At 42.3% G+C, this 12,593-nt stretch overlaps 3 protein-coding genes across 3 annotated transcripts; all 3 read right to left on the reverse strand.

Annotated features, from left to right (window-relative positions):
• Positions 1–582: 582 nt before the first annotated feature.
• On the reverse strand, positions 583–4,502 carry LOC129808593 (uncharacterized). Its single transcript, XM_055858375.1, has 3 exons — positions 3,474–4,502; positions 1,299–3,411; positions 583–977 (listed from the first exon to the last, which is right to left on the reverse strand). Exons 1-3 carry the CDS (start codon positions 4,500–4,502, stop codon positions 583–585), a joined length of 3,537 nt encoding a protein of 1,178 aa, XP_055714350.1.
• A 12-nt stretch (positions 4,503–4,514) lies between these two features.
• LOC129808594 (uncharacterized) lies at positions 4,515–5,579 on the reverse strand. The gene has a single exon (XM_055858377.1). It carries the CDS (start codon positions 5,577–5,579, stop codon positions 4,515–4,517), a length of 1,065 nt encoding a protein of 354 aa, XP_055714352.1.
• A 1,356-nt stretch (positions 5,580–6,935) lies between these two features.
• LOC129808595 (uncharacterized) lies at positions 6,936–9,073 on the reverse strand. Its single transcript, XM_055858378.1, has 3 exons — positions 8,572–9,073; positions 7,544–8,472; positions 6,936–7,463 (listed from the first exon to the last, which is right to left on the reverse strand). The coding sequence occupies exons 1-3, from the start codon at positions 9,071–9,073 to the stop codon at positions 6,936–6,938; spliced, it is 1,959 nt and encodes a 652-aa protein (XP_055714353.1).
• Positions 9,074–12,593: the final 3,520 nt, after the last annotated feature.

Consider the following 12,593-nt stretch of genomic DNA (forward strand, 5'->3'; position numbering starts at 1 on the left):
TCACCAGTTATTACCCCCTTGGCTTCGAGTTATTTTTTCTTATATTTGTACGTAATTGTAAAGTAGTAGTGAAGGAATCTGGGATATTTTTACAAGTCCTCAGCTACATGCTATATATAGTGAATATTAACACCTAAAAATGACGAACCTTTAAATTCTCTCAGTGAAAAATGACTTTAATTATTTTTTATACTAGCAAATTTGGTGTGAATTTACCTGCAGAATTATATGACAATTAATGACGTGCTGATATCGTTCCTGTCTGGACAATGCTCCCTGACTTTACCTGCAAGAAGAAAAGATCAAGTAATTCGGCTTCGAAGGCCAATTTTTGATCTTTCCACGCTTGCGTCCTCTTTCCACTGCAGCACAAACTCACGATCCCAATTAAAAAGACAAAATATATTTAAACTTCAAAGGTATAAATAAATGAATAACAATGAGATTTCACAGATTTTTTGAGATTCCTTTGACGAGAAAACACGCGACTTGACCTCCTGATACTTGACAGACAGCGAGAGAGAGAGTGATGTGAACTTGGCTGCAAATGCAACCCCATAGCAATTCGATGCGCGACCCTCCTCACGACTGTCCCTGGACATGTCCTTCAACATCCTGACCGGTCGAAAACGTAGGTTTTTGAAGATCTTCGTTGATTGGTAGTGGGCATAGTCTTCCGATGGCTCTTTTGTAAATACCTGTGGCGGTTTTGACTGTAGCCACTCTCACGTGGCCATCTGCTCCTGGAAAGCATTCGATGATTCTACCAAGACTCCACTTCATGGGTGGTAGATTATCCTCCTTGATTGTCACCAAATCGCCGGGTTGCAACGATGGGTGTTGAGCGGTCCACTTTTTACGCTGCTGTAGAGTATTTAGATACTCTTTTGACCAACGAGACCAGATACACTGAAGTTTTTGCTGGATAAGTTTCCATGCTTTGAGACGATTCTCAGGAACTTGAGATAAATCTTCATCTGGGATCGCATTCGGTTATCGTTCTAGTAAAAAGTGACCAGGAGTAAGTGCAGTCAAATCCGACGGGTCTCTAGAAAATGGTAGGAGAGGGCGTGAGTTTAAGCATGCCTCGATTTGTGCCAAAAGTGTCAACATTTCCTCTTGAGTTAGATGAACATTCCCAACTGATCGGTGTAGATGATGTTTGGCACTTTTGACCGCTGCTTCCCATGATCCACCGAAATGTGGACTACGAGGAGGAATGAATTTAAACTCAATTCTTTGATCGATGACTGTGTTGATGATTTTGTTTTGAGTCTGGGAATCCTTGAATAACTCACGCAACTCGCGATCTGCTCCAACAAAGTTGGTTGCATTGTCGCACAATATTTGAGATGGATTTCCACGACGTGCGGCAAATCGTCGGACACTGGCGATGAATGCTCCGGTTGACAAATCCGAAACAAGTTCGATGTGAACTGCGCGATAAGCAAGGCATATGAAAATTGCCACGTACATCTTCAAACGGGTTTTGGAACGCACTGGAGTTCGAATGTAAAACGGTCCGCAGAAGTCCACTCCAGTACGGAAGAACGGGAATGTTGCAGTGACTCGTGAACTGTGACAATCGCTCATGATTTGTTCCGCAGTCTTAGGTTTCACCTTGAAGCATGTCACACATTCACGAACAATTCGCTTAAGTGTGTCTAATCCCCTGAGTGGCCAATACATTTGACGTATGTAGGCTAGCATCATATGTGGACCTCCATGGAGTGTTCGTTCGTGAGCATCCAGGGCGATGAGTCTAGTGATAGGATGCTGAGCTAGGATGATGATTGGGTGTTTAAAGTTGTCATGAACGTGTGCATATCGCAGTCTTCCTCCAACTCGGATGATACTATCCTTGCCCAAGAATGGCGTCAAATTGCGAATCCGAGATTCCTTGGAAACATATCCCTTTTCTGAGAGTTCATGATAGTCCTCTGAAAAGATTTCCATCTGAACTTGACGCATGAGGAAGTTTCGGGCCTGATTAAGCTCCGTTGGAGTCAAACAACCAGAAGTTAATTCTTGCCCTTTGACCTTGCTGTGCAGATTGTTGATAAAACGTTGCCATATGGCCACGAATCGTACGAGCCTGCGCATGGAGGAGAAACGAGCGATGAGTTCAGCAAAGAAACTATTTGTACTCACCAAAGACACAGTTTTGCGCATCTCAAGGTGAGCACCATCAACTTGATCATCATCCTGAAGACTCTGGAACTGTATGTCTGCGTCAGTGATCCAAGATGACCCGTGAAACCATATAGGATCTTCGAGAAGAACTGATGTTCCAACTCCTCGAGACGCGAGATCTGCAGGATTCTCCTGAGATACTACGTGATGCCAATTGATCGATGGAACTACATCTTGAATCAGTGCCACTCGGTTAGCTACAAAAGTTTTCCATCTTTGTGGCTCTGATTGAATCCAACAAAGAACAATTGTCGAGTCTGAAAAGGCGTGAACATAGTCGATCGGCAAAGTCATCTTCTTCTTGAGTCTTTTGAGCAATTTGGCTAGTAACGTAGCTCCCAATAGTTCCAATCGTGGTAAAGTTACTGATTTTCGTGGTGCAACCTTAGTTTTGGCGCATAGCAATCGAGAAGAAATTTTGTTTTGTGCATCTGTGGCTCGCACATATACACACGCTGCATACGCCTTCTCTGAAGCATCACTGAATCCAAACAGCTGAATTGATGTGGGTTGAATGATATTTGTGATTTGCCTGGGAACTCTGATATTTGCCACAGCTTCCTTCAAGTTTTGCTGATACTGCTTCCAACTTTCACACACTTCCGGCGGGAGTGGTGTATCCCAATCGACCTTGATGTCCCATAGAGACTGCATCATGATTTTCGCTGTTACTGTGATGGGAGACAGTAGACCCAACGGGTCATATGTCTTTGCTATGTCTGAGAGCATTGTTCTCTTCGTAATGGTTTCGTGAAAGGATGTTGTTGTAAACCAAAATATATCCAGAGTGGGATTCAGGTTGAGTCCCAGCGTTTTTACGATTTCTTCTGTGTTCAAATTGAGAGACGAGTTGAGCTCACGGTCCGCTTCTGGGATTTCTGCCAATACTTCTGTTGAATTCGATGACCATTTTTTCTGTACAAATCCTCCAGCCTGCAACATTGTTGTGAGTTCTTTTCTGAGCTTCTGAGCACTCTCCATATCTGAAGTTCCGGTTAGGAGGTCATCCACGTAAAAATCCTTTTCAACTACTGCTGCAGCGAGGGGATAATTACGATTTTCATCTAGTACCAATTGTAGGAGACTCCTAGTTGCAAGACATGGAGCACTGGCAGTGCCATAAGACACAGTTGACAGCAAATATGTTTGAAGTGGCTGACTTGGTGACTCACGATAGAGAATGCGCTGCATATTTTGGTCATCTTTGTGAATCTCGATCTGTCGATATACATCTTTTGAATATCCGCTTAGAGTATAATGTTGTATTGACGGAACCTCACCAAAATATCGAATAGATCATCCTGAGTTTTCGCTCCAACCATGAGCACAGAATTCAATGAGAGCCCAGAAGATGTTTTTGCCGAAGCGTCAAAAACAACTCTTACTGGAGTGGTGGCAGAATCCTTAACTACTGCGTGATGACACAGATAAACCTCTGGCATTGGTGATGAATATCCAAGTGGGAGTTTGCGCATGTGTCCGAGAGCTTCATACTGTCGCGTGAAGTCCCTGTACTGCACGTAGAGATTTTCGTCCCGCTGTAGTCGACGTTCGACGCATCGAAATCTTCTTTCAGTCATTTGTCGGGAATCTCCTAGCTCATGTACGTTGTCGCGAGTAGGTAGACGGACCACATACCTTCCATCGGCATTGCGTTGGACATGTGATGTGAAATGTTCTTCGCATTTCTGCTCCTCCGGACTTAGCACTCTTTCAGATGGAACTTCTTCGAGAATCCAAAACTTCTCCATTCGATCGAGCAATGAGCTGTCTTCTGTTGAACACAGACACGTAACTACATGAGAGTTCGGGATTGTTTGAGAAGCTGATGTCTGGATTGAGCCTGCCACAATGAATCCGAAAACCGTTTCTTGTAGAGTGGGAGACCCGGCAAACTTGTGTCCACGAATAGCAGTCATAAAGACTTCGGCTCCAAGTAACATATCGATTTTTCCGGGTTTTCCAAAGTCCGGATCTGCCAGAGTGATGTGACCAGGAATTGCGTAGGGTACCTTCACTTCAATCTCTGGTTGATGGTCGGTAATATGCTGCATGACGACAAACTCCAAAACCATTGAAAACATGCCACTGCGATCCTGAATTTCCTCGTGAACTGAATGAGGTGTACTTGTTGTGTTTGCCCCAATACGCTTGATGATATTCACGTGTGAGGGTTCGAGAGACAAACCCAACTGATCAGCGAATTTGCTTGTGATTGAATTTATCTGAGAACAAGAATCCAGTAGGGCACGACAAACATGCTTACGGCCATCAACCCCTGTCACAAAAACTTGCACAGAAGGCAACATTGTGTATTTGTGTCACTGAGCGTGAAGTGTCACGTGATTCACCAGAGTATTACTTGGGGTTGGGGCTGATTTTTCCCCTGCTGACGATTTTTGTGATTCAGACTTTTCATCTGTTTGTGGAGTATTCGCCTTGTTGAATGACTCATGCAAAAGCGTGTTATGACGAGCATAGCAGATCCTGCAAGTGCTCGAACGGCAGCTTTGAACTGAATGGGATGCGCGTAGACAATTGAAACACAGCTTGCTAGTCTTTACAAGCTCCAATCTTTCTGCTGGTGAAGCCTCCAAAAGCTTTGAGCACTGGAATTCGACATGATTTCCAGTGGAACATATGCGACATTTCCTCACATTGTCGACTGTAGTCACAAATGAGTTTGTTTGTTGGGGTTGTGTCTTTGACTTCTGTGCTGAAACAGCTTTGGGTGCTGGGATGGGCAATGCAGGCTTACTATCTGACTTTTTCTCCCAACATGATGCCCAAGAATCGCACCTGTCCTCGAGAAACTGCATGAATTCATCCCAAGTTTGAACAGCACCTTGTAGAGGAGTGCGAGACCAGAGATTCTTGCTTTCCTGATCGAGAGCTTCTAGTGCAATGTAGATTAGCCATGGATCTCTGGTTGTGTTTTTGAGGGCATCCATTCCTCTGATAACCTCTTCAAATGTGTTGAATGATTCCCGGAGGCCTGATGGGTTAACAGCAGTCTTCTTGGCTTGAGTTATGAATCTCTTAATGTGGTCGAAGATGATGTTCCTGGGTTTGTTGTAGCGGTTGACAAGCATTTCCCAAGCCTCTTGGTAATTTGCTTCTGTCATGGCAAAATGCTTTATTCGTGCTTTGGCCTCAACGGACAGAGCTCCCCTCAGGTATTGGAATTTCTGAATGGGTTTGAGGTTGTCCTTCTCATGAATCGTTATTCTAAAGAATTCATAAAACTGCTGCCATTCCGAAAAATCCCCTGAAAATGGTGGAATTTTTAGTGGGGGAAGTTCCACGTTTGACTCTGCAGCCTTTCCGGAAATCGATCTGGCAACAACCTCCATGTCTGTCTTGTGATGCCCCATCATTTCCTTCATTATTGTTTTTTGCTGTTCAAACATCGAGCTCATCAGCAAGGTCAGTGTGGCATGATCTTCAGTGAGTCCTTGGGAAGTCGTCTTGATGGGAGGCAGAAGCTTGATGAATTGATGAAAGTTTGAACCTTAACCTCACTGTTGTCACATGAGAACAGGAATGCGTTGAGAATCTGGCCTTCAGACTCAATCCTTTGGTGCTCTTTGATTCGCTTGATAATCTCATGATGAAGCATAAGGAATTTCTCCCTAATCTTGTCTATTTGTGTGAGGATTGACTGAAGCCATGGGATGTCATCTGATTTGAATGGGCGCGAAGAAAACTCGTTGATTTGTTTTTGAAGCTCCTGGAGCTTTTGAATGAGGAAATCTCTCTCTTGAATATAAGCTGACATAATGTGGAATTATCAGGTAGTCAGGAATTCGTGAAGTGTTTTCGGGACGCTGCTGACCGGATGATCCGGTGGCGTTGAATCGAGCCACTGCTGACCGGATGGACAGTAGTGTTGACTGAGAGTGTGTCTTCCTTGGGAGCTTTCAACTCGTGCAATTCCGTGCGTGCCTCTTTAGACCCAGGATGTATCCTCAAGCACTAAAGGGTTAACTCGTGATGTTTTAAAGCTTCCAAGAAACAGGCTTTTCTGGCAGAGCTGCTGATTCCCTCCAAGGTGTTCCTTGAAGGGCGAAGGACCAATTTTATGGTGTGAATTTACCTGCAGAATTATATGACAATTACTGAAGTGCTGATATCGTTCCTGTCTGGACAATGCTCCCTGACTTTACCTGCAAGAAGCAAAGATCAAATAATTCGGCTTCGAAGGCCAATTTTTGATCTTTCCTCGATTGCGTCCTCTTTCCACTGCAGCACAAACTCACGATCCCAATTAAAAAGAACAAGATATATTTAAACTTCAAAATTACAGATATAAATAAATGAACAAAAATGAGATTTCACAGATTTTTTGAAATTCCTTTGACGAGACAAAACGCGACTTGACCTCCTGATACTTGACAGACAGCGAGAGAGAGAGCTAAAACCAAATTGCAAAGATCATACTCCAAAAGGGGGTGATGTAGTGGAATGCTCGATCAGCATTCCATATTGTACTTTGTGATGTATATCTATAAATACTGTTGGAAATATATTCAGTCTTTTGGCAACCACCTCAGCGATGAGTATCACTTTCCACCAACTCAGTACACTGTGAAGTGAACTTGTCTGCAAATGTAACCCCATAACTTCGATCCGCGACCCTCCTCACGACTGTCCTTGGACATGTCCTTCAATAGTCTCATAAAATCATGGTAATCCTTCTTAAGGTCAGGATCACGCTTGAACTTTCGTTCCATGCTCAAAAATCACGCCATTGCGGCTTTCCTTGAATCCCCAAGATTGGGATTTTCGTCCTTGAATGGTAGGGCTACTATGTGCCTTCCATCTGCTTGTCTCTGGACAGTTCTTTTAAAATGCTTCTCACAAAAATCATCTGTGAGACCCCTTTCTTCAGGCTGTGCATCGAGCTCCCAAAAACGTCTCAGGTTCGCATCTATTTCTGTCATGCTGACCAAGCTTATTACCAAAGGTTGTGGAATTTTTGAGCTGTTGTTGCTTTGCTCACCAAAGGCTATCCATCCTAAACGAGTTTTTTGCAGAGCAAATTCATTATTGGTGAGTTTTTTAATGCCCTTCGCTATAATTTGGCGATATACACCAACGCCAAATATGATATCAATTTTGCCCCGCTCATGGAATGATGGATCCGCCAAGGTCATGTTGGACGGAATTACGTCTTCGTGCAACAAAATATTCCGTGACGGCAACATTCCAGTAAGCTTTGGCAGGCCGAAAGCTTCAACTTGAGCATTAAATGCATCATCAAAATGTGGCTTTATTATTATTATTATGTGGCTTTGTTATTAGAGATATTATTTATTTGGTCTCCCACACCTCTGATTGATGCTCTCACTTTCTCTTTATTGAGCCTAAGTGATTGGGCTGCTTTCGTCGTTATGAAGTTATCCCCTGCCCCGGAATCTATTAATGCCCGGAAAATTTGCCATTTTCCGTTACTGCCTAGCACCCAAACTGATGCCGTGGGAAAGATTGATTCCACACTTCGTTCGTGGAGAGACAGTACATTTTCCGCGTAGACAATAGCTTCATCTGTGTTGGCTACCGTAGCCTGAGAAACACCATTTGACCCTGCCGTGGTCTTTTGCTTAACTTCATCCTTATGAAGCGAATAATGGTGTTTTTTGAAGCAAATTTTGCACTTATATTTACTCGTGCAATCTTTTACATTGTATTTATTAAGACAATTAAAACACAGTGATTTCTTCTTTGCGGCATTATTCCTTTCAGCTACTGAAAGGGCCTTGAACTTCTCGCATTTCGAAATTGTATGATTTTCATTGCACCAAAGGCAAACAAAGTCCGCACTCGCCGTCGACTGAAATGAGGATTTTCGCTGACTCTTAGATTTTTTGCTGTTGCCTTTGTGTTCAAGGTTTTTCTCTTGCGAGATGCAATGATATCGTGCCTCCAGAAATTCCAGAAACTCTGCTATGGTTGGCATTTTTCTCGCATTTTTAATATTTTGTTCAAAGATTCTGGAGCTCTCTGAATCGAGTTTCCTGAGAGCAAATGCCGTAATAAATGAATGAGGACATATATCCTCCATTTTCCCTAAAGCTGTAACACACTCATCGAGAATATCATGCAATTTACGGATATCATTCCCGTTCCTGAATTCCACATTCTTAATATCAAGGATCGCATTAATATAGGATGCAACAATTTTACGATCATTATTGTACCTCCTTTTTATTTTATCGAGTGCAATATCATAATTTACTTCCGTGAGTTCCAAGTTTGATATCACCCTCGTAGGCTCATCTCCAAGATATTGTAACATGTACTCAAACTTTTCTATTTTCGAAATTCTTTTATTTTTATCAATAATATTGGTGAAAAGTTGAATAAATGTTTTCCAACCCTTGGGCTCCCCATTGAATGTTTTTATTGTTATGGCTGGTAGCTTTGGCAATTTTGCAATTGTGTGCCTTCTATTTCTTGCTGGCTCATCACATTCCTCACTCTCGGAGTCAGAGTCTTCATTAGATTCTTCTCCAGAGGAATCAGTTTTAGTTTCATCGCGATCGTTCTCCGACTGTGGTGACTTTCTTAAATCTTCAATTTTATTATTAATTACCTTTTTTATTTCGTCAAACAGTTGTTTTGCTTTTTTGAATGTATTCTCAGTGAAATATCTATCTTGAGCATCTAGGTGTTTAACAAGTGCCGTGTGATTATCGCAAAACTGAGCAAAAATATTATCCACTGAGTAGCCTTGAGACTCATATTTTTCGATGGTGCGTCTTTCTCGTGGCCATCTCGGAATATTGCGAATAGTGCGTTCAAAGTAATTAATGTAGTCTTTTTGTTCGTCCACCACTCCTTCTATGAGGACATTCGCGGTTGGATTGTCTTGCGGCATTTTGTGGAAGAACCAAAGTGTAGTGAAAGTGATAAAACCACACAACTCAAAGTGATAGAAAGAAAAACAAAATTTGCTAAGAAAGTGCCGACGGCAAAATGATCTGCGCGAGTGGAATAATAAGAACACCCAAATAAATTTTTCCCCGTCACTTCACTTGCAATTTAGATTAGATCAGATTAAACTGAAATCTAATCTAATCTAATCTAAATTGCAAGTGAAAAGTGACGGGGAAAAATTGTATATTTATTTGCTACAAATTTTTGAGTTACAATTATCGCAAAGTGAAATTTTATAGTGTCTTAATGTGGCAAGTGCGTTTGCCAATATTTTTTCCCGCGCTTGTCTACCACCCCGATTAGTCTTTTTCTTCAATGGGAATAATCGCGGTTGATTTGGGATTTCTGGGATCTTCGTTAGAGCCTTTTCTTTTCTCAGGCTCTGCCTCTCTTTCCACTCTTGGACTGTGAGCCTTGCCGGACCGATTTTAATTAGTTCAGGAGCCTCAGTGGTTTCAAATGTGAGCCCCAAGTCCTTGGGAGCGTGCTTCAGTGACGAGGATCGCGCCGCGTCTTGAAGAAATTCTTTCAATTCTTCTAGCCTACGCTTTTGCTCCTCCGTCTCCCCCAAAGGTTTTGAAGTGAAATAAGAGAATTTTTCTGGCAGAAGTTTCACTATAATAAAAATGAACCTAACCTTCTTAAAACATTCCGGAAAATGTTTAATGTAATTTAAAGGAAAAGGATGTAAGGATTTTTTTTTTCGCTCTTATTCTTGCGCTAGGTGACGTTTTGCCCGAAGGCAGTTTATGGCGCAAAGAGATAAGAGCTGGATATTGGGAAGGAGGAAAAATTTGGGATTTTGCCTATTCTTGGATCACTGTTGAGTGCCGGAAACCTCCTCCGGCTGCTGATGCTGATTACCAGTGATAAGAGCTGCGGTCCTGGCTGGATATCTCTTCTGCTGTACCTCTTGCCGAAATTTCACCGCTGCTCGTCCGGGCCGCCGATCTGCCGCTTCCGGGAGCTTCTGTCTACACAGACTATTGGCCTGCCTGGCCAATGAATGCAGCCGCAGTCTGGGCCGCCGAATTGCCGCTTAGAGGGCACCTCCTTCCAGACAAGGGGGCTGGATGAAGAGTGCAGCCGCCGTCTGGGCCGCCTGAATTGCCGCTTACGGGCGCCTCCTTCCACACAAGGGGGCTGGATGAAGATTGCAGCCGCTGTCTAGGCCGCCGTTGTTCAGCACTGGGCAAGTTACACCGCCGTTGCTTTGGGGTGCTGCCTGTTAAGCCTTGGGTCGTCTTTGGCCGCTCTGGGTACTATCTGACCCCGCTGTCCTTCGTCTCACTGGGGTGCTGTCAACTTCAGAAGCCTCAATTCTCCGCCGTAACCTGGGAGAATGGCCCACCGCCAATGGACTGATCTGCCACCGTCTGGGAATTACTCGCTGGAGGGCTCGTCTCCCTCAGTTGTCCCGGAGCGTCCAGGCCTAGATTCCGCCGGAAAAACGTCCACAAGCAGAGACGAGACTCATCCACAAGAACCTCCGGACTGGAGTCGCAGGTAACTCAAATAACTTAATTTCACTCTTTGGGTTGAGCCAGTCTCAGACCAGGGCCCCAAAAAGCTTCTTTTAAGCTAATTTGTTTCAAAGTTAGAAGGTTAAGCCAGTTTAGAACCAGGGCCCAACTAACCTTGTTCGTTGCCTCGAAGGACCAGTTGAAAAGACGAGAATTTGGTCTTTCGTCTGAGTCCTCGAAGAGAAGACTGGCCGTTTATTAAAATCAGTCTCTTTATATACATTATAATTTTGCTTCTCAATCAATAATTAAAAATAGGGGAAATTGAAAGGTGGGAGAATAAGATAGAAAGAAAAATGGGAAAAATGCATTGCACACATTCGGCAATGTGCTGCATTTGCATTTGCAGTATGTTAACCCTGCTAAACCTAATAAATGCCTCACCATGGCTAATGAAATGACTTCTTTGTTACAATTATTTTTTTTTTAAACATTTTATGATTTTATAGACTATTTCTTTAATACTAACTAAATCTAACATATAAACCAAACTAATTAAACCTCTTCTCTCCTTCTCCTGTTCATTTCACTGAACAGAATCCGATACGGTGCATTTTATACCTCTATAAACTATAGGGATAAAAATAGTCCAAAAATTTAAGTAATTTTTCTGACAGTACAACTAGAAAACCGCCGAATTTGAAACACCTTTATATAGCAAATGGTTAGAGATTTGTAAAAAATATCCTAGATTTTTACAACCTTATAGTTTATGATTACATGCAAACATTAAAAAGAAATAACTTAAGGTAGGCAGGAAAAATTATTTTCTCTATGGGTCACGGGTGACCCAATCGTCCTTAAAGGGTTAAGGGGGATAGTCAATTTTATTAAAATCTAAGAAAATTAGGCTTGAAGTAAACGTTTACAAATGAGTCAACATTATTTTCGTAAATGAATGAAACATCTACCTAAATAGGTAACTTCCTAAAATATACCAATATAATTATTAGAACTAGATATACTATAACTAATAAAAACTATCTTTAGATCATTAAAGTACAATTCAATATACCTTTGCATTGTCTTGTAATTCTCCTTATTCCCAACCGCATGAACAGGTGGAATTGATGGAAATTTGTTCCCGTTATGGAGGACTACAGCTTTGAGGCTACTTTTAGACGAATCAATGAAGAGCCTCCACTCTTCTGGATTCCTTGGGCAAGAAGGTATAGCCATGATGGCCAGTGGATCACGACACACACAAAACCCTTCCTTAACTTCAAAAAATTGTGGAATATTTATTTTGCGTTTTCTGGCGTGATCTTTGTGCTATTTTGTAGTAAATTCCACAGCTGTAGACGCGATCCTAGCACCTCTGTTCCTTCTTTGGTTAAATATAAATCTCGATCCAAATCGTTCAGCTCCGGCTGAGATACCAGATGCGGGCTGTTGTCTAGAATTTCGGGGTTGAATTTCGTGCCATTGACATGCTCGGTAATATCCTCGTCTTCAGCGTCTTCTAGTGGGTCACTTGTTGGACACAATTACAGAGATTGAGGAATGGTAGAATCATCTCCATGTGCAACAGGGAGGGTCACAGACGATACTTTTGGATATTTCATCTGATTTTTGTTCCTTCTGTTGTGTCCGAAAATTTTTGTTTCACAGAAGTAGCAGTCATATTAGTGATTCTTTGGTTCACTGCACAAAACTGGCTGTTCAAAGGGCATCTTTACATTTTTTTTTTGTCTTTAGCCCACATGCAGAAAGTGGCGAAAAATGAGATGCAGCAACCGTGAGGTGCCCACTACTTATTTTGGAACCTTACAAATCGTCCAAAGTAGTTCTTATATGCCTCCTGCACAACAACAGTAAAATTTCCCCTTTGCGACTTTGGTGTATATTTTCCGCATATGTAGCAGAAGAGTGCTGGAGAATCTTTGCAAGAAATCGATCGTTTTAGCATTTTTATTCTCTACCACCAAGTATTTTATC

The sequence above is a fragment of the Phlebotomus papatasi genome, chromosome 4 (genome assembly GCF_024763615.1).
Source record: "Phlebotomus papatasi isolate M1 chromosome 4, Ppap_2.1, whole genome shotgun sequence".
Classification (NCBI taxonomy): Eukaryota; Metazoa; Arthropoda; class Insecta; order Diptera; family Psychodidae; genus Phlebotomus; species Phlebotomus papatasi.

Excerpts from the sequence above, each read along its gene's own strand:
- LOC129808595 (XM_055858378.1), bottom strand. The coding sequence starts at position 9,073 with ATGCCGCAAGACAATCCAACCGCGAATGTCCTCATAGAAGGAGTGGTG. Across the intron at positions 8,473-8,571 it reads ATTCAATGGGGAGCCCAAGG|ATGAGCCTACGAGGGTGATA; the intron begins GTTGGAAAACAT and ends AATATCTTGGAG. Across the intron at positions 7,464-7,543 it reads TTAGGCTCAATAAAGAGAAA|CCACATTTTGATGATGCATT; the intron begins GTGAGAGCATCA and ends ATAATAATAAAG.
- LOC129808594 (XM_055858377.1), bottom strand. The coding sequence starts at position 5,579 with ATGAAGGAAATGATGGGGCATCACAAGACAGACATGGAGGTTGTTGCC.
- LOC129808593 (XM_055858375.1), bottom strand. The coding sequence starts at position 4,502 with ATGTTGCCTTCTGTGCAAGTTTTTGTGACAGGGGTTGATGGCCGTAAG. Across the intron at positions 3,412-3,473 it reads ATGATCTATTCGATATTTTG|ATCGAGATTCACAAAGATGA; the intron begins GTGAGGTTCCGT and ends GTATATCGACAG. Across the intron at positions 978-1,298 it reads TGGAGCAGATCGCGAGTTGC|ATGAAGATTTATCTCAAGTT; the intron begins GTGAGTTATTCA and ends ATGCGATCCCAG.